At 34.1% G+C, this 20673-nt stretch overlaps 1 protein-coding gene across 6 annotated transcripts in view; it reads left to right on the top strand.

The window, feature by feature from the left end:
- Positions 1-20673, top strand: part of LOC149541831 (BAG-associated GRAM protein 1-like) — a 257279-nt gene that overhangs the window by 174231 nt on the left and 62375 nt on the right. For 5 of the 6 annotated variants that reach the window (XM_089796903.1, XM_089796904.1, XM_089796906.1 and 2 more), the window contains 3 exons: positions 8157-8263; positions 19019-19180; positions 19291-19395. In XM_089796903.1, coding sequence (XP_089653029.1) covers positions 8157-8263; positions 19019-19180; positions 19291-19395 — 374 coding nt within the window. The remainder of the gene's footprint in view (positions 1-8156; positions 8264-19018; positions 19181-19290; positions 19396-20673) is intronic. The other variant, XM_089796905.1, reaches the window with a different exon arrangement.

Raw genomic sequence — 20673 nt, 5'->3', positions numbered from 1 at the left:
AAAAAATCAGTTTGATATTATTTCATCGTGGATGATGAAAAACCTAAGGGGGTGGGTATGTTACATCCCAATTTTTGCCTTAAAATTTTAAAGCTAAATGTAGTCGTTGAACCAAAATAATTTTTCATGTTCAAGTGAAATTAGTTCATAATAGCTGTTGTTTTATTATGATAGTTATAGCCGTTGTTTTATTTATTCATGTTCATGTGAAATTGAAGCAGTTATCTTTAGCCATTGCATCGATCTAATTATCCTATGAAATTGAATCAGTTAAATTTAGCCGTTGTGTTCATGTGAAATGAAGATAGTTAAATTTAGCCATGGTACATTTATGATGAATCAGTTAATATTTATGATGAAATTTCCTAACGATTGTATCTAACAAATTATAAATCATGAATTGATGTTTTGGCAAGAATGTTGCTTTGAAGGTTGCAGGATGAAGATCGGAGAAAGAGGAGAAGCATTACGAAACGAGGTCATTGGAATGGGATGGTCATAAGATTCAATCATCAGAAATTACAGGTTTGACCTAGAAATCGCTTTGGCAAGTTTATTAGGACTTGACAACAAATTCCACTTTGAAAAATTAGTTGTCAAGCTGAGTGGTGGAGATCGAGTTATATATACCACATCTGAATTCCTTGGCCAAGGTGATATTGGGCAAACTTGCCACAACAAATGGATCGCGTTATTGTCCTGATGCTTCAGTTATTCGATGAATAGCTGTTGGGACCTCAACCCACCTGAATACTCTAATGGTTGGATCGATGAATGTCCCATGCCCGACCTCAGGGTAGGGAGGGCCGTTCTATTAATTTAAAACCTGTGGAGATAAGTAAAAAGGTCCGCGGTTGGGAGGTTAAGCCTATGATAATGCTTCTTCTCTCACCAAAGTCAGAGCTTGGACAACCAATTTGCAATGTTTCTCAGCTAAAATCAGTATGTTCTTTTTAACTTTTTAGTTAGTAATTTTCCTTTCCAGCTGAAAGTTTCTTCTACGGAAAATTTAGATGTTATCCTAAAAATCTAGTTAGGTATGAGCATATTAATTGAAATTTTCTTTTAGTAATTAGTTTAGATTTATTTTCAGCTCATCATGAAAATTAATATTGTTAGAAAAGATTGTAGATTTGATATTCAGTTATTAAGACGTTTATTTTTGTTTGAAATGTATGACATGTGAACATGAAATACAAATCAGTTAGTTAAATGATGAAAAATAGTTAGTAGGAAATCATGTTGTTACAGAAACGACAAGATCTACCCAAGTTATGAGATTGAAGAAGAGATTGATAGCATGAAAGCTTTATATCTAAGCATTGATGTGTTTGATGATTGGCTTCAGTTTTATCTTGATTTTCAACATGACAATGTTTATATCAGAGTGGAGTAGTGGAAGCTTGACAACAATTTACTTGTATCATCTACATCCAATTATGTGCATGTAATAACCCTGCTCAAATCTGAACCCAAAATGCTGATAAAGGTTCAAAAAAACACTTTGCATACAAGGGTCATATGACTGATATAAAATTTCAGTTTTCTTTTATGGCTCTTTCCTTCACTTAGCATCAATAAGAATGTTTGCAAGAAGACTCTGAATTGACTAAACAATGACCTAACATGAATGTGCAACTTATTTTGACAATATTCAATGCATATATGTGACTGAAAACTACTTGCAATATGCAGCTACAGCAACTAGTAATTTTGACAAACACTTGGGATGCAAAATTATAACATTATTTATGCTAAAAAAGAACTTACAGTCAATTGACGTTTTGTCAAATAATCGGCATGCAAACTAATAAGTTGATCATGAATGATAAATACATATTCAATTATATTATATCAGACCAGCAACTTATGTCTCCTTTATTGCACATAAAATGTCAACTGCAATGCTAGTATGAAATGGCCAAAACTCTTGGCTTACATCCGCATGAATAATGCTTAAATCTGTTACAACTTTCACCTACAGCCTTACCTCCTAATATGCATCTAAATGATAAGAACAATGCATGTAATATCCAAAGGAACCTGATTGTAGATGGCTGTAATAATTTTCTCCAATGCTGCCTTTCACTTTGCTTTTTCTGATCTGCTTTTTCACTTGCTTTTTTCGGATCTGCTTTTTCGCTTTGCTTTTTCGAACTGGTTTTTCAAATCTGTTTTTTCGAACTGCTTTTTTGGACTGCTTTTTCGGACTTGCTTTTTTCGGATCTGCTTTTTCGGATCTGCTTTTTTGGATTTGCTTTTTCAGACTGCTTCCAAAAACTCAAACCCTTAGCTAGTCTGAGTATACAAATTAAGCTCAACTTGAAATGGCTGAATACCACTTCCAAAGTGCAACCCTTCAGAAGGTCTTTCACTTCCTCAGTTATGCAATCTGTTGAGAGGCATCATCCTCAAGGATTATGCTGAATATTTGTAGACCTGGATGGTGCCACAAATGCTCAAAGAGAATGGTAGTAGAATCATCAATTACCCGTCTGTCCAAATGAGAGCGCAAGCCCTCCATTTATTTACTTTTCTAAGAAGTTACTAAGGACTTCTAGAAGCATCCTTTTCTAAGAAGTTACTAAGAACTTCTAGAAACATCCATTGTAAAATCCCATTATAATGCACTTTTATAATAAATAACTTTATAAAAAAGTGCAACTCAACTTAGAATTATAACATGTAGGCCCCATATAAAAATGATGATAAAATATAAATAAAATAATATCTCCAAGAGCATAATGAGCTATCCAATCACCAAATAAATGCCAAAATGACTCTCTTATCACAACCACCTGTCTACGAGAGTCCGTGATTGACTGATCCGGCATGCAAAATGATGTCAGCCAAAACGGGGACATTATAGTGCATGCGGTTACAGTGTAGTATGGAGAGTTTGATAAATATGACTACTAATTTCCGCACTTGGTTTGGGATCCTAGAGCTTTGCAGTGGTCAAATGGTTTGATGGTGGAATGCTTGAGAGCAAGTAATCTCTAGCTGATGATGATCTAGAATGTACCCAAATTAATTGAATGAAATTAATTAAATAAGTGGTTCAAAATATTAAATAATATTATAAATAACTTTTTTAATTAATGAATTTAGATATGAAATAAAGGAGGGCCAAAATAATAATATAATAGTTAAATTAAAATTAATATGGCCCTAAAACTTGATAATAATATCTTTTGGGCCCCTCTTTATTTATCAGTTATAAGTTTGATCGTGTTGGCCTTTTTGTAAGCCTTAAGGAAACTTCTCGGAGCCCATTTATAAGGTCAAGTTTGGCATAGTAGTATTCTTGGTGTAATTAAGTATTTACTAATTTTACTTAAGTTTTCATAGGATAATGCATTTTCATATTAGTTGTCACTGAGACATCTAGGAGTTTGAATTTTATTTAGCACATGGTGTAGGAGAAATGCACTTGCACATAGTTGTTGTCTCACACCTCATTGTTTGTGAGATTCAACTTGTGTTCTCATCACATTATCATCCTTTCTTTGTTGCCCATATTGCACATGTTGCACATACTTTGTTACACAATGGAGGATGACCCACCTTTAGTGGACAGAATTGCACCTTGCCTAGTTTAAGATTATCATTTGCATCACTCCTAGTTATCATACATTGCCTATATATTCTTGCACATCTACATAGTGCCCTTTTGAAAATTGGGCATCTTGATCCATTATTGTTTTGATTTTGATCATTATTGAATCAAGTGGCGTTTTCATTCTTTGCCTTAGGCAAAATCTTACATGTTATCAGAGACATAAGATTTTTATTGAATAGCTTATTTGGAGAGAATTTTGTTGCAAGTCAACATTAGAGCTTGCTGGTGCAAATTAGAGGTTGGCATCACATTGAGGAGTCCAAAAACCCTTAAGTCGACTTTTGTTTCATCCAGAAAGAACATTGGAGGCCAAAATCTAGTCATTCGAAATCTGGAGGTGTGGTGGTGGCGATTTAGAATAAATAATTACAAAGGTCATTTTCAAACATCAATATCTCACTCATTTGGACTCCTTTTGTTGAGCATTTTTCTTGTTTTGGGGTAGAATTTCATGATCTACACATTGGTGTAGGTTGTTTGTGATATATGTTCCTAAAATTTTCTGAATATCGTAAATTCCAATTTTTGCAACTTCAAAAGCATTGTTTGGGCTCATATTTACACATTTTTAGGTGCAATTACTTTTGAAAGTGCATAATTTTTTGTCTACTTTCGAGATTTGGTATCAAATTGGTGCAATTCAAAGTGGCATAGTACTTTCAACATTTGGTCATTTTTGGCCTATTCTGACACTTGTAATTAATTAGATGATTGAGTGCTCTGGTATCTTAGTTTATTGAGTTTGTTATTGCTTCATATTTTTTGGTTGTAAGAATTAGAATTAGAAGTCCACTTTGGCAAATTTAGCGAGTGACAATTGTATTTGTACTACATAAACGGTGCTAAAAATATCTATTTTGGGGGGTTTCTTTCATTGCATTTTATGGGGTGTATTGATTAGTTGACCTGATGGATGAGGATGATGTAATTACTTTGACAAAGGGAAACAATAAGACATGGAGTTAATTAGTTCTCACTTATCTTAGGGAGCATAATGCATTGCCATATTTATATGTGAAAGGATTTCCATACAATGATGACACTATGGGCATCTTTTTCCATACTATTTTTGTACATATAGATATGGAAGTTATTGATTCACTTAATGACATGAAGGCAACTCATCCATTTGGATCTATCTGTGGGAGATGAAAGGAGATCTACATGTTCCTCCATTCCCAAAAGATCTGGTACCTCCTGTTGCAACTCCTACTGTTGAGATAACGTCTACTTTTGTTCATGATGATGCTTGCATTCATACAACTATGAATTCACGTGATTTTGTGTAGCAGGATATATCTCGTCTACGAGTTGCAATTCCTTGAAATGACTTCTTGACATACATTGCATTTTTTTGTGGAGTCTTATATTGAGGATTTGGGAGACTACATTCATGACATCTATCTTCTCTTTGTTGAGGATGGTCCTTCTTCAGTTGTTGTGAGGGAACATTTTGATCCTCATGATCCTCCACTTGATCCTTCTTTCGAGTTTGATATGATTGTGGACATTTTCTTACAACATTTGTAGGATGTTGCTTTTACTTCAGAGAAGACATTTGAGTCTTTGGAGATTGGTATTCACGAGTCTCAAACTTCACTTGAATTGTGGAGGATTCATCGATACACCTATGATATCATTTCTTCATAAATGAAGGAACATCATTCAATTTTCTTGGTGCAACTTCTGCATTGCTCTGGGAGCGTCTATTATGGGTGTACATTCTACATTAAAGGGGTCTTATTTGCTTCTCTTCCTACTTCTTTTGAGGGGACATCCTTGTCTTTTGTATTTGGTCCAGTTATCATTTGTTCCTTGTTTGTTGCCTTCTTCCATTGGGCTTGATCCTGATTGGTTTATGTCATCTTCACCAACCAAGAACATGACAATACATCAATAAACTTTAGATACTTCATTTTCCATTTGGATTCTGCTTCCTTCTTCCTATCCACGATGAGAAGCATTCTTTTGTTTATACTTGGTCTATCTTCTTCCTAAGGGGATAAATGTTGTTTATAGGCATTGGACTATGTTTTGTCTTCAAACACTCACCATTCTTGCACGGGATCATTCATTATGGGGGTGATATCATGTATCTGTTTTTCCTTCCCATAAGGGTATTCTTTATTGTATATGCATGATGTATGTCATAATAGGGGGGTCATGAGTACTCCATAAATTCATGCATCTTTCTTTCCTTTTCATCTCTCTTTTTGAGGGAGGGTTTTTCCCATGTGGTTTTCCCTCTCTCTCTTCTTTATGAGAGATTGCATTGCATCTCTTTGCGGTTACAGATTGTAATGGGTAACTGACATGGCCTAGCAGTCGGGACCCATCATGTATTTCCATCTAGCTTTAGTAAGCTTAAGTGCATTCCCCAAAGTTGCACTTAAGGGGGGGTGTTGGTGTAAACAAGTATTCTCTAATTACACTTTACATAAGTTTATTTAGGATAATGTATTTGCATATCAGTTGTCATTGAGACACTATGGAGTTTGCATTTTATTTTAGCACATGGTGTATGGCAAATCTACTTCTACTTAGTTTTTGTCTTACACATCGTTATTTGTGAGATCCAACTTGTGTTCTTATCACATTATCATGCTCTCAAAATTGCACATAGATTTTTACACAATGGAGGATGATCCACCTTTAGTAGACATGTGATCACACCTTGTCTAATTGATAGGTTATCAATTGCATCACTCCTAGTTATCATGCATTGCCTATATATTTAAACACATCTACATTGTACACATCTGAATATTGGGCATCTTGATCCATTATTATTTTTGATTATTGATTATCATTGAATTAAGTCATTTGAGAATCATGTCATTTTGTCTCTCTTATTGTGCTATCTATTGAGCTTCTAGATCTTGGCATGTTCATTCTTCACCTTAGGAAATTTTTTACAAGTAAGAATGTGGAATTTGATATTTTCTTGCAAATTTGAGTTAAAGTTCAACATCGCTTTAGATTTCACTTTGTACTTCATTGTTAGATCTATCTCTTCTGTGCATAAATAAAATTACAACTATCTAGCTCTTGGCCATTCAATGTTGTTGGTCTATACTTTGTGTCGAGTCATTCTTGCATTTGCAATAATCATATGAAAGAGGAATCATCTATGATTAGATCCTTCAATGGAAGTATCTTTGTTGTACGGAGTGCTTGAAAGTGTGTTGAAGGGTGCCAAGAATAATGATTGAGAGTTGAAGGTGTCAGAGGTACTTTGCCCTTGGGTACTTCTCTCGAGTACTTGCCCTCAGATACTTTGCTCTTGGTGTATACTCTGTGTTGATTCATTCTTGCATCTATAATAATTTTATGATGGAGGAATTATCTACAATTAGTAATATTGTCATACAGAGTGTTTGGAAGTGTGCCGAAAGGTGCTAAGTCCTATTGATTGAGTGTAAAAAGTACTTTTCCATTGATACTTTTTGCTTGAGTATATTCCCTTGGGTACTTGCCTTCAGTTACTTCCCTCAAGTACTTCCGTTGAGTATTTCTTTTTCAAGACTTCTCTTTGGTGTTTCCTTCGGGTATTTTGCCCTTGGTACTTCCCTGTTTACCTTCGTCGGGCACTTTGCCCTCGGGTACTTCCCTCTAGTACTTTTCCCTTAGGTACTTCCATGGGGTTTTTTACCCTCAGGTACTTACCTCGAGTGTTTCCCTTGGGTACTTTGCCCTTGTGTACTTTTCGCTTGGGTAATTTCCCCCTGGATATATCGTAGTGGTATGTGACATGTGGTGGAAATTCAACTATACGATTTGGGAACATCCCAATAAACATAAGATGAAGATTGAGAAATATACACTTGCTGATCATACGTAATTGATGAAATTAAAGGTTGGCAATTGGTTTTCATTGGGGGATGTTGTCAATCTGAAGAGACTGAAAATTTACTTTGTGTTCCCTAAGCTGAGTAAGCTGGTAGTTTTACTGGTCAAATGTAAATGCAAAACACTTGCCTTGTGATTCAATATAGCCCTGCGTTTGAAATGTTTAATTCCTCTAGATATGGTTCCTAGTGAAACTTTATCTTGATATGCTGCTCATCTATAATAATATTAATTCATTTATATTGGATTTGTTTTATATGAGTTTTTCTATTTCTTGTTTAGTTTAGTTTTGTGAGGAATTGCGAGTTTAATTGCAGCAAACAAATGATTAGTATGAGATGTTTGAGAATTTAATTTGATATCTGTATATATTGATTTTATCATTTTCACTAATTCGGATGCCTATGATCTTAGTGTACAGAATGTATGATTTTGACATGCAACGTGCTTGACCATTTATCCTTTCTAATTTTATTTTAATCATTTAAATGTACATAAACTTGATTATATGGATTTATGGATTCTTGTAATAATTCAGGAATGGATGTTAGATAATTTAAAAAACTGCAAAAGCTTTCAGAACATTTATTTAAGGAAAAAGAGTGGAAAATTACTTAAAATCTTGGATGTTTTCTTTAAAATGATTTGGTGATGGTACAGAGATTTCGTTTTCTTTCCATGCCAGGAAGGGCTAAATATAAGTTTGCATCCTTTTGGAATCGAAATAATGCACAGAAGGCCTTACAAAGGGCAGTGAAAAATTTCAAGGCAATGGAGGAAGCTGAAAAGAAGGTACGTTATATGTCTGTTTTTAACATATTTTTAGTTAGTAACTGTAAGAACACCCATTAATATCTTTTGAATTATTCGTATTTGTTTAGGTAACACAACCTACACTTGCACAAGAAGTCTATTTTCTGTTATAAAGAGTGTTATGGTTAGCATTGCATTTCATTTTCCAAATGGGGCCCTCAATAAATGGCCCTCAATGAATGCCCAATTAAATGCATTTTAAATATATGTGCAAATCAGAGGTTTATTTATCTTGCAAGATGCATCCTTCTGATGTTACAAGCTTGCGTTTGAGATTGCATCCAAGAAAGAGTATTTTTTATATTAATATAACGTTCATCTCTTACACACTATGGAAACATACCTTGTAAAACAGGAAATGGCAGTTTGTTTGCAGGACTGTTGTAGTAGATTGCAAGCAATGAGAGCTTTTCAATTTCATGAGACCTTCAATCCACCATGAAAGGTGACTAATTGCTGTTATGAACTTTCTGAGCATTCTTCTCCTTCCAGCATGTTTAAAGGGAGTAATAGTTAACAGTTTTCATGTCTGCTAAAGAAATCCATCATTTTCCCAACTCAGTTTAGTGCTAACACAAGTCAACCAGCTTAAGGCAAATGACTAAAACACCTCTATAAACTGGAACACTAACCAACTAAAACATTTGTGATGAACCAACAATGAACTGTCATCCCAACATATTTTTTTAATTCTTCAATGATAGTAGCAGGTCTGCAAATATGAATGACAGGCCAAGCAACACATGAATCTTCACTCATAGGCTGATTTACACCTCCAGCTAAGCTAGAACAATAGGTCACACTCTTCATCTCTATAGACAAACTCAGAAGGTGAGGAATAAATATCACAAAGTCTGCTTTTAATGACCAGAAATATCTGTACAACCATTCAGCCATGATGCAAGAACTGGGGTAGTTTTACCAACTCGTTATCAATTCACTTAACTCTACCAAAACATTTACACATAAGTCTGGAAACGGCAACTAGAGTTGAGATGCTGTGGTTTTGGAAAATAAAGTGCCAGAGAGCCAAGCCATATGCACCTTTAACAACAGGCCGACACCCTAGTACATGAGTGGCCAGCTCTATGGGCAGCCCCTCGAAAATAAAATCACTCAGCAGGAAATAACCTCAGAAATAAGATTTAACGTGATCTCCCAATCATAGAAAGGATAATCCAGAAGAGATTTGGAGTTTTCTTTGAATGTCGATAACCTGTCAACCAGACGTGGTGCAGCCTTGTATATTTTCATTTTCTTCAAACTTGATTCTGAAGAGAACTGTGAAAACCAATGTGTTTCTTGTGTGACAACACCGAACTAGCTAGGATGGATCTTTCACCATTGAAACCAGAGAATATTGATGAGGGCATCTGTTTTCAATCAACCTTGGGAAAAATACTTAGCCCCTTCAGCAACATCTCGGTATGCCTGCCACTCTGAATGAATAAAAATGTAAACCAAAATCCCTTTATATAGAGTTGGAGAGAATTAGGGCACTTTATAATTTAAAATTACTTCATTTTCTTTCAATAAGGCCTCTCTAACATTTTAGAACACCTAAAGTTCGTCTTGCCATTTCCCTAGACAACCAATCTGGGGACATAATAACACTTTATATAAACTAAATACTAAGGTGGATTTTTAAATGTTACTTGGTAACTTTAGTGCAAATCATAGTTTGCAAACTTTGCGAGTACTCTTAGTAGCTGCGTATTTCTTGGCGAGTTTCACAAGTTCAACTCTTGCATTTTTATAGGCACAAAAAAATTTGGAAAAAAATGTTGTACGTAAAATGTTTGTTAAGATGCATTTTACCATATACTTTCTCTTTCGAGATGGCAATTTTTAATTTAGTACACTTTGTAATTGAAATGTACCACAAAAAAGTTTTTTAAGAGGTTTTAATTTTTAGTAATTGCTAAGTTGCTGAGTTGAAAATTTTGGCCTTGCTGACTAGTCTACAAGTCTGAGTTTGCGAACTATTGTGCAAATAATAAAATATTCTAAACCACTTTACAGAAAACATCACCAAGGCATTGGAAACTGAAATTGAAAGGAGCCAACATTGAAGAATGATGTTGGGTGCAAAAGTGGGCACTTACTTAAAATAGTAGTGTCCTCCAAGAACTGTGGAGAACAAGTGAGAAAGTCCAAAACACACTACAAAGAGCGTCACTGTAAACCTCAGCCAACCAAATTCCAAATCACCATTGGATGCTTAGAAAACCGTAAACTGAGCTCTCCATGACTGTTGGTACTCGCCTAGCTCACCATGAAAGTTGGCCAACACTCATAGGACAACATGGTGTGAAAATGGGGACTTCACATTAATTTCTGTTTAGTTGAAGTAACATGAATATGCAGAAATGTACAAAGTGGATAGAGAAGAATGGATTTCGGTAATAAGGTAATTTCTTATTTAATTGCTCCTATTGAATATGTAACAGATTATGGTTAGCTCATCCAAGTTGTCGTCACAAATTCAATACTAGCTAGAGATTCCTAAAATGAAATCAAGACCAAATCAGTAGCAACAGTGCATGCAATTCTATTTGAGCTACACACACTATTTCAGGTGTTACATTTGAAAATATATGATTATGTCCGACATAGATTCTTATGGAATGGCACATAAGATCAATAAAATATCCCTGAATTCTTTGGCATAAATTAACAAAACTGATTGCATTTAGAGACTCAATATTGACCTCCAAATTATCAACAATATCTGATCAATGGGATTAGCTTTCATCTTCTTTCAAAATCAACAATAGGTGTGGAGGGTACTGACTAGGCAAAAATAGATATTTAAAACAAGACCAAATAGCACATGGCTTGCTGAAGATGTTTTGGTTCTTGAAGGAATTATCGTCGAAAATTGTAGCTGCGATAGAGATCTTTATCCCTGGAAATATGGATGTTATTACCAGTATTGTCACCTTTAGCTGAAAAGAACACTAATGTTTAAATTATAATATTAAATGTAATAGCATGTGTCATTCGACATGCATTGAGGCATGGAAAGTCAAAGAGTTGTAATTGTAATTGTAATAAAGAGTCACGTTTTGGGAAATTGGAGAGACCTTCGGTTGGAATGTGAAGAGTCTTTCCTTAAGTTATATAGATCACATCAAGAGAAAGGTATTGTACACTTGAATTTCATTATCAACAAATGATTTTTTGTTGTGTGCAGCTGGGTTTTTCCCTTCATTCTTGAAAAATTTTCTCAAGATATTTCTAGTGTTTATTGTTTCAGTTTTGGCTCTTTTTAATTGCTGTTTTTCATCTTTATTTTCTGTAATGACACTGCTCAAATCTGTTCCCAAAATGTTGATAAAGGTTCAAGAAAAAAAAAACTTTGCATACAAGGGTCATATGACTGATATAAAATTTCAGTTTGCTTTTATGGCTCTTTCCTTCACTTAGCATCAATAAGAATGCTTGCAAGAAGACTCTAAATTGACTAAACAATGACCTAATATGAATGTGCAATTTATTTTGACAATATTCAATGCATATATGTGACTGAAACTTCTTGCAATATGCAGCTACAACAACTAGTAATTTTGACAAACACTTGGGATGCAAAATTATAATATTATTTATGCCAAAAAGAGAACCTACAGCCAATTGACATTTTTACAAACAGTTGGTATGCAAACTAACTAGCTGATAATAAATGATATTGAATTGCTCAAATGACACTAGCAACTATTATCTCCTTAATTGCAATGGAATTTCTAATACAATGCTCATGAAATATGGCCAAGACTCTTGCCATTTACATGGATTACAAAATATGATAATGTTGGTATAATGCACACCTACAGCTGAAACTTATAACACCTAAAATGCAATGCTAACATGAATGATAAACAAAGGAACTTGGTTGTAAATGGCTGTAATAATTTTCACCAATCCTGCCTTTCCACTTTGCTACTTCGGATCTGCTTTTTCGCTTTGCTTTTTTCAGATTGCTTTTCCGAATCTGTTTTATTTTATTTTTATTTTTTGGACTGCTTTCAAAATCTCAAACCCTCAAGTAGTCTGAGTATACAAATTACGCTCAACTTGAAATGGCTGAATACCACTTCCACTCCTCCAACTAGGGTTGATATCTCACAACCGAAATTGGCACTTTAGAGTCTTCAAACCCTCAGGCAAACCTGCAGGCCCTAAAGCTCTCGGCACAATAGATGATTATGCAACTCAAGATGTCTCTAATGCCCCCCCAAAGGCTCCTTATAAAGAATTCATAAGTAACTTCAAGAAACTTCTAGAATAATCTATTACTTTATTCTTTTAAGTGACTTTTTGATATTTTATTACTTTAGTCACTTTAATATTAAATTAATTAAATACAAGGTTACTTTTTAATATTTTATTTTTTAATAACCATATAGGTAATTAATCTAATATATTTTTTTCCCCTTTATTTCTTCCCTTTTTAGCTTCCGGGGAAAATTAAAGGCTAAAAAAATAAGTAGCTGGTGCCTATCAAAAATGGGACATTACATTTTCTGGGCTCTAGTTTTAACATGGTATCAGAGCTTAGTTAGATTTGAGCAATTAAGGGAACATTGAAGGTTAGGTTTATCGCACTTTTCCTCACCAAGCTGCTCAAATTTCTATGGATGGCACTATTTTCTTGTCTCGAATTTCAAGGAGATCAAGAATACTGCAAAGAATAGTTCTTTGCCTTCAGGTATCCAATCAGAATTTCAGTAAGATTTTTTTATACTTTGTGAATGAGATGATTAAAGGATATCTGGATGATTCCTTGCATAACATTTGTGAGAGAAGTCTCCATGGGCAAATATGTTTCCCTTATCTTTCATTTATTCTTGTGGTTTATTAAAGCGTTTGTAGTATATGCCCTCTTTGATTGTCTGAGTTTAATTTATCGTCTGTGACTTCTGTTTCAATTTTCCTTATTCAACATTTTTATTCTAATCTTGTCCCGATTCATTCATATTAATTTTGTAGCCCAAATTTGTCATCATGTTTGCAGAGAGAAGTGGTCTAGTATTTTCCCATTGCATGGCTCCATTTTTTATTGGCGTCATTCCTTCTTGACGAGAATTATGATGCTGTGAATACTTACAGGCAGTCAAAATGATGTACATGGAGAGAATATTAGGTTGCTTTAAAAGAGGGGCTTGGTGTTGCATAAGGGAGCGTATTTTTTAGAGAATTTGTAGAATCCCGATACAACAGTCTTCTAGATCCCTGTGGTATACTTCTTAATGCAAGAAGAAAAATCTTTGTATGTCTCATGTTCCCAGAGTAACTCAAGAGGCCTTTGCTGGAAATTCCAAAAGCTATATTCGCAAAACGCTAAAGCTGCAAGATGATAACTATAGGAGTGTCAAGGGAAGCATGTAGATTAATGTTGAATTTCTTGTTGGTTGCTTCTTTGCATATCGTTCCTAGAAGGAGATGAGAAAGTGATGGCCACATCGGGCTTGTGTCTTCATTGATTGGTGAAAGGCTCCTGTTGTGAACATTTTTTTCTATCTTCTTTATATTCGATAACTCTCTTAGGCTACGTTACAGTTTAGTTACTTTTGTTTCAGTGATTGTCAAATGACATTTTCTTGCTTTGACTCTCCATTAAATACTTTAGCAAGATTATTGGGTTTAAAGAAATTGCTTGTTAAAGAAGACTCCTGAGTCCGGCAATGAAGTCATAGTGTCCAATGTAGATCGGGAGACCCCATTCAAATTCAAGCTTGGTCTAGAGGTTTTATTTTTCATTTTTTATGTTCCACATTGGAGAATACTATGTTCTGTGCTTGTGATGGAGAATACTGTTTTCATTATATGGTGTATACTGTTATCATTATATGGTGTCTGGACATGATGATGTCTCGTTCATTATCGAAGTCCAACGTTTCTATTATTCATGGCCATGAGTGATGACAATTCGAAGGAGGAGAGTAAAGATGTCTTACCTATGTGTTTCATGTGAATCTTTAATCGAACAGTATTGATATTTTTTGAATTGCGCTGATTCATTCTTGACATATCTTTTATTTGAAAACCGTTTTTGTTTGTAACGAAAAAATGGCATCATTTATTTTGCAAGCTCTAAGATTTCAATATATCGTGAGGTCAATTGTTTTTTTTACATATTGGTTATCAAGATTAGAAAAGGTATCTTCTGAAAGATAGAATCTTTGCGAAATGCCACATAAATAATATTGGACTAAGACAGGATATCGAGAGTGCTTGGTTAATTAATTTTCATGATAAAAGTTGTACCTGGAGAATCGAAGTGGGTCAATTGCCCGACTCAACAGCTCTAGTGACGATCATTGCAGAAGGTTTGACTTGGCATTGAGGAAACTTGGGCTCACGATTTGAGGTCTAGTTATATGTTCTCTGCTATAAAGCCTCCAGGTGTTCTTGCGCAATTCTTTAAGCTAAGTATTTATAGATTCTTAATCTATTTTTTTTTAAGGAGGCTGCATGTATTAATTGATTGGAAGTATACCTTTGGATGGAATCGATTGAGAGCCTATGTCTAACTATTGCATACATTATTTCTAGTGCTAATACTAGTTATTATGCTTTTTGAGTTATATATATTTGGATGATGGTTTAGTTTAAGTTTTAATAATCTCTCTTTGTTCCAGGAAGCAACAAGATGATTTATATTTGCTTTTAGAGGAAGCTTATGAGTTAGAGGAAGATGTTGAGCTTCAGAGGGAGGTTTTATAATTAAGAGGGAGTGCTTATGGAATCCGCTTCATTCTCATATGTGTTTGTGATGCTTGTGGTATTTGTATAATTTGAGACTTAAATGGAACAAAGTCTTATTTTGTTATGCCTACTTCTATTCTTGTGTGAATAAATGAGATTGTAAGATCAGCTTTGATAACTCTTTCACTATGCGGTAGTGAACATCATGTTGAGAGAATCTATGATGTCATCTCATGTTGAGAGATTCCATGACAATTCACTTTGAAAGAGTCTGTGATTAAAGGTTTAGTTGTGAGTCTTACAAATGTTTCATGTTGAGTGATTCCATTGTTATTAACAATGAGTAAATTGTACTCTTAGTGGCATATTGACATATTCCATTAAATTATCACATTACGAGAATTTGTGGTGAAAACTGGTTACTTTTCTTATAGGGTTTTCATGTTGAGTGATTCCATGAATTATGTTTTGAAATTGTATGATTAGGATTTATCATTGACATTTTTTGCAGCTTTGTGTGATTGTTCAACTAAAGATATCTCTATGATATTGCTATTAGGATTTAACTGTGTAGTTTTTGAGTCAAACTCATTGACCCATGTTTCTTTAGCTGCGATAGAGATCTTTGTCTCTGGAAATATGGATGTTATTACCGTTATTGACACCTTTAGCTGAGATGGACACTTATGTTCAAATTGTAATATTAAATGTAATGACATGTGTCATTTGACATTCGTTGAGGCATGGAAATTCAAAGAGTTGTAATTGTAATTGTAATAAAGAGTCATGTTTTGGGAAATTGGAGAGAATATTGTACACTTAAATTTTATTATCAATAAATGATCTTTTGGTGTGTGTTGCTGGGTTTTCCGCTTCATTCTTGAAGGGTTTTCCTTGGATATTTCCGGTGATTAGTGTTTGAGTTTTGACTCTTTCTTATTGTTGTTTTTCATCTTTATTTTCTGGGCTCCAGTTTTAACAATTATTACATTGGTTGTGAAAGTTATCCGCAATTCTATATCTCTATGTCCATTGTAAGAACCCCTGCTGGTTCTAACTTGAGAAAGACCAGGTTCCTTTATGAGTTGAATGTTTGGCATTTCGTCAAACACTTTGTATGCAACCTTTATCTCGCTGTAATTGTTTCCAGATTGTGTTCTTTAAGTTTGTAGGCTACAAATACCATTATTGAATGCTTCTAACAGTGCAAGGTTGTTATAGAAATGATAGACTAGCTTTTTGAGACTTTGGCACACATATACATGACTGAAATTAATTATTACATCTAATAGACATTAAGACAAACACTTGCCACACATCCCAATGAACACCTACAAACTCTAGGCATTTTTACAAACAGTTGTAGTGCAAACTTGCAACCATTAACAATGACAATGCAATGCTAGTATAGAGCTAAAGACTTGCAATTATAGCACTTGCAATTTATTACAATCTGTGATCATGAAATTGCAATCAAAATTTAGGAACCTGGTTATGAATGGCATCCGCATGTATGTTTGCAGCAGTATAAGTATCCAACACAATTCAGTATACAACAACACCAAATTCTGCAACCAGAGCAATCAGAATTAATTCTCAGACATTCAATGCACAATTGACCGCAATCTTCCAGTAGTTCTAAGTGCAATCAGTTGCCACAATACCCTTGTAGAAAATCTTTAACAAATTCACCAAGTAATAGAATCAATAGCCAAGAGAATGATTAATCTTCATAAGAAAGTCCTTTTTATAACATTAAATGAAATGTGACTTCATCCACACGCCAAATGCCCAGGAGCTTCATGAATACACTTTTCATTTAAACCCCCTTTGCTTTATACTTAGTCACATATTTGAATAATATAATTTATTATCTCCCTTTGGCTCCTAAAATGACCTTTTCATCAATATCATGATTCTTTGACACACAAGGTCATTGTTTCGTGTGCCAACGATTTAAAACTTTCCAACCTAGTTCCAATGAGCTATGACACTATGGTGGCCAATATACGATACCAACAAAAATAGCATGCTTAAAGTATTTAATTAAATAATAGTTGTAACCCACCCATCTTAGAAAATGATTGAAGAAGCATCAAAATCGAAATTCGACAATACATGAGTGATCTTGATGAAGAAAGACGAAAAATGAACTTGACGGGGTGACTTACTAAAAGTGGATGTCCTCTACAAGATATGTGGAGCCCAAACTAGAAGCCAAAAGTAAAAATTGAGAGCATCACTCATCTCCTCTAACGCATTCAAGCTCATTGGAATTAACTGTTGACTTACTATAAATAGCAAGTCCCTTAAAACGGAGTCAAAACTCACTATTGGCCATTGGAGAACCTAATAACTCCACAACAAGGTCCTCTAAACAGTAGTATCAACCCACAAGGACCCAATGATAAACAGAATCCATCAACTCTGCTTCAACTCAAAGTTGGGGACATTACACCCAAAGAGATTTGGAGTTGATGCATTAGGTACTTCTTGTGGGACTCATTGTTTCATGCTTGGAGCTATCAGTTCTGTGCTCGAGTATTCGTTGACAGAGCTACTGCTAATTTATTTATAGATATATGTGTTTGTGTCAGACCTTTGGATCATTTTTAATCTACTTTTATTTCAAATGTGTGCCTAAAGTTAGAGCAGGACTTTCATAGGTAGCAGATTCACCATTTATATTCTGGCACAGATTCTAGTTAATTTAGGTAAATTGTCCTGTGTGACTTCCAGTTTTCTGAGGGCTGCCCAATATTTTTTCTTTTTCAGTTAGAATAATCTAAAATAATATAACTGGTACTGGAGTTATGAATGGAGGATCCTTTAGGAGACTAGTTCCTATTATCCAGTATTTCACGAACAGGTTTGTCCTACAATTTTTTCATTCCTGAAGAATGGCCACTTGGTCTTACTTGGAGCCAGAAAGAATTTTGAAGTACCCTCTGGGTCCCAATTTATAATCTACTTGTTCATTATGCAATCTTGAAGTTGAAATTATTTAGAGGAAAAAGCTCTAAAAAATTTGCATGTAAGAGACCATTCCTTAAAGGGTGAAATTTGTCATTAAACTGAATCTATCAATTGTAATGCATATGCTAGGAGTTTGTTTGGATTTCTGATAGCATGATTTCTGACTCATTTCATCTCAATTTCTGCTTCTATCTTCATATTCTGTTGCAAAAGTCAGAAGAGCTATCTTCCCCAATTAAGACTTTGGAACTTCATTAATAGCAGAGAGCAGATCGAGTACTCTCTTGAGACCCTGACTCAACTTTGGATAAAAAGAGGTCTTCATTCCATCTCAGTTAGTTTTTAGAAATATATTTCAAACTTGCCACTTTCTATTGAATTATAATTAGCATTCAATCTTTATTTGAGAACATTAAAATATTAATTATGAAATTAGTATTTTTGTTTGCAAATTATCTGGATCAATTTTTTTGACAACTCTTGTTTTTCTTAATTCTAAAATGTGAGAGTTCTAATAGCTATATGTAACCAAATTTTCCTACATCCACACCTGTATGTTTATGCAGTTGCACAGACAGACATTTTGATATAGATGCCTTTTTGTCATTGCCTAAGACATCGTTTTTTTTCCTGGAGGAAAGAAACTAATTAAATGTTAATTGTGAGACATACATATTGGTATACTTTTTTGTTTCTACTTGCCTAAGAACAATTTTTTTTTCTAGAGGATAAGATAAGATAAATTTATTAATGTCCAACAAGAGACCAACAAGGGTCTAAGGGACTGGAAACAGTACATCAGGCAAAATGCCAGTAAGGGAAGCACCAAATGGTGTCCACTGAAATAACAATAAAGTAAAGGACATAGCAACAAAACAAGAAAGGGAAACTAAGGAAAGAAACTGATAAAATATTAATTGTTAAGATTATGATTTTTCCGTGGCCATAAGTCCATTTTTGCAGTATGGAGAAACTAGAAGTTTTTCTTCAAATCAATATTGTGCTCTGCTATTGAGAATACCTACTCAAACATTTGGTGTTAAAATGCAGGAAGAAAAACAATCTGCTTTACGTGCACATAGCAGCTCAATTAGGGCTACTGACAAAAGTAGTGAGTTGGCAATAGCTTCAAATAGCGATATTGCTTTGAGTGACACTTCTAAGGCATTTGAGCCTTTCATTAAAGATGAAGTTTTAGTTCATATAAAAAAGGTGATTTAGTGAGGACTTTTTGTTTGCTTGTATATGATGTCTTTAGAATTTTAGTTAATTTGTCTAATATTGATTTGAATTTATGAATAAACTGTCTTTTTTTGCAACAGGATGAGTTCCCCTGTACATCTTTGCAGTTTTTTAACAGACTATTGAATGATGATTCTGAATTTACTAATCAATATCGTACTGAGCGCAAAGATACAGACATTAAGGTAAGGCATATTCAATAATTTTTCCTCAAACATCATAGATGAAGTTGGGAACAGATTTGTACCATTTTTGCATTGAATGACTGTCCATTGGCTTTTTTCATTTAGTGAACACAAAGAACTGAATATATCTACCAATGAAACTAGGAGATATATGTTGACAAAAGTCACAAATTTGAAGGCAGATTGGCAAAATTTTGATGGTTTTTACAGGTGGTTGGAATGAGAATAGAAATAAGGGGAGACGGCTAAAATAGGCATTAGTTTTTTACTTCCTGGTTATGAGATAGCGATCATATATATGACAACCCATATCTATTTGTATTGAACTCACAGACAGATGTAAATGTAAGGATGGAAAGTGATAAATAATGCCAGTAAGCAAGGAAAATCCTAAATTGATTCACAAGCTTGAATATAAATCTGAAGTTTGCATGCATAGACTTGGATAATGTTTAGAAATATAGAAATTCTCAAATTAGAATATTTGGGGAAAGCCAAAATAGAAAAAAATCTATATGTATTTAGCTCCATTGATTTTGATACATTTATTAAATCCCATGTTTGTTAACACTAAAGATATATCTGCCAGATGAAAATATCTCATGTAACTAGTTGATCAACTATTCAACAAATACATTTTTGAGTGCATACAAGGTAGCCAAATAAAGTATATCTATTACAAAAATCCACCTGGAACACTTAGTTGTAAGTACACCATACAATTGTTAAAATTTGAACCAGAATATCAAAATGTAACAAATGGAATTAAAAAACACAAAATAATGAAGACTTGAGACTTATCCTTGGAAAAACCATCCTCTTAAGGGAAACAACCCATCCCACAAAAATGATGATTCTTTTTTGTTGAAGTTTGTAGCTGCGATCGAGATCTTCGTCACTGATTTTATGAGATATAAATATGGTTGTTATGACTGTTATGGTCATCTTCAGCTGAAAGAGATATTTGTGATTATATTTAAGTTAAAATTATGCAAAAAGACGTGTCATACATCATGTGAAGAGGCATGCGTATGGAAATATGAAGTGTTGAATATGTGGAAATTTGAAGGGTCTTATTTTTGAGACTCAAAGGGACTTTCGTGTGTAAGATGAAGAGTCTTATGCAATCTATTTATATGAATACTTGATATATTGTAATCAATCAAGTGAAAAGCCATGTACTTGAATATTTTTATGATCAATAAAAGATATTTTGCTCGTGTGGTTGGGTTTTTCCCTTCAAGTGGAAGGGTTTTCCGAGGATAAATAGTCAGAGTC

Source organism: Cupressus sempervirens, chromosome 8 (genome assembly GCF_028749045.1).
Source record: "Cupressus sempervirens isolate cs-2001-9-10 chromosome 8, ASM2874904v1, whole genome shotgun sequence".
Taxonomy (NCBI): domain Eukaryota; kingdom Viridiplantae; phylum Streptophyta; class Pinopsida; order Cupressales; family Cupressaceae; genus Cupressus; species Cupressus sempervirens.
Note: the sequence above shows the minus strand (reverse complement) of the source record. Positions and strands in the feature narration are given on the sequence as shown.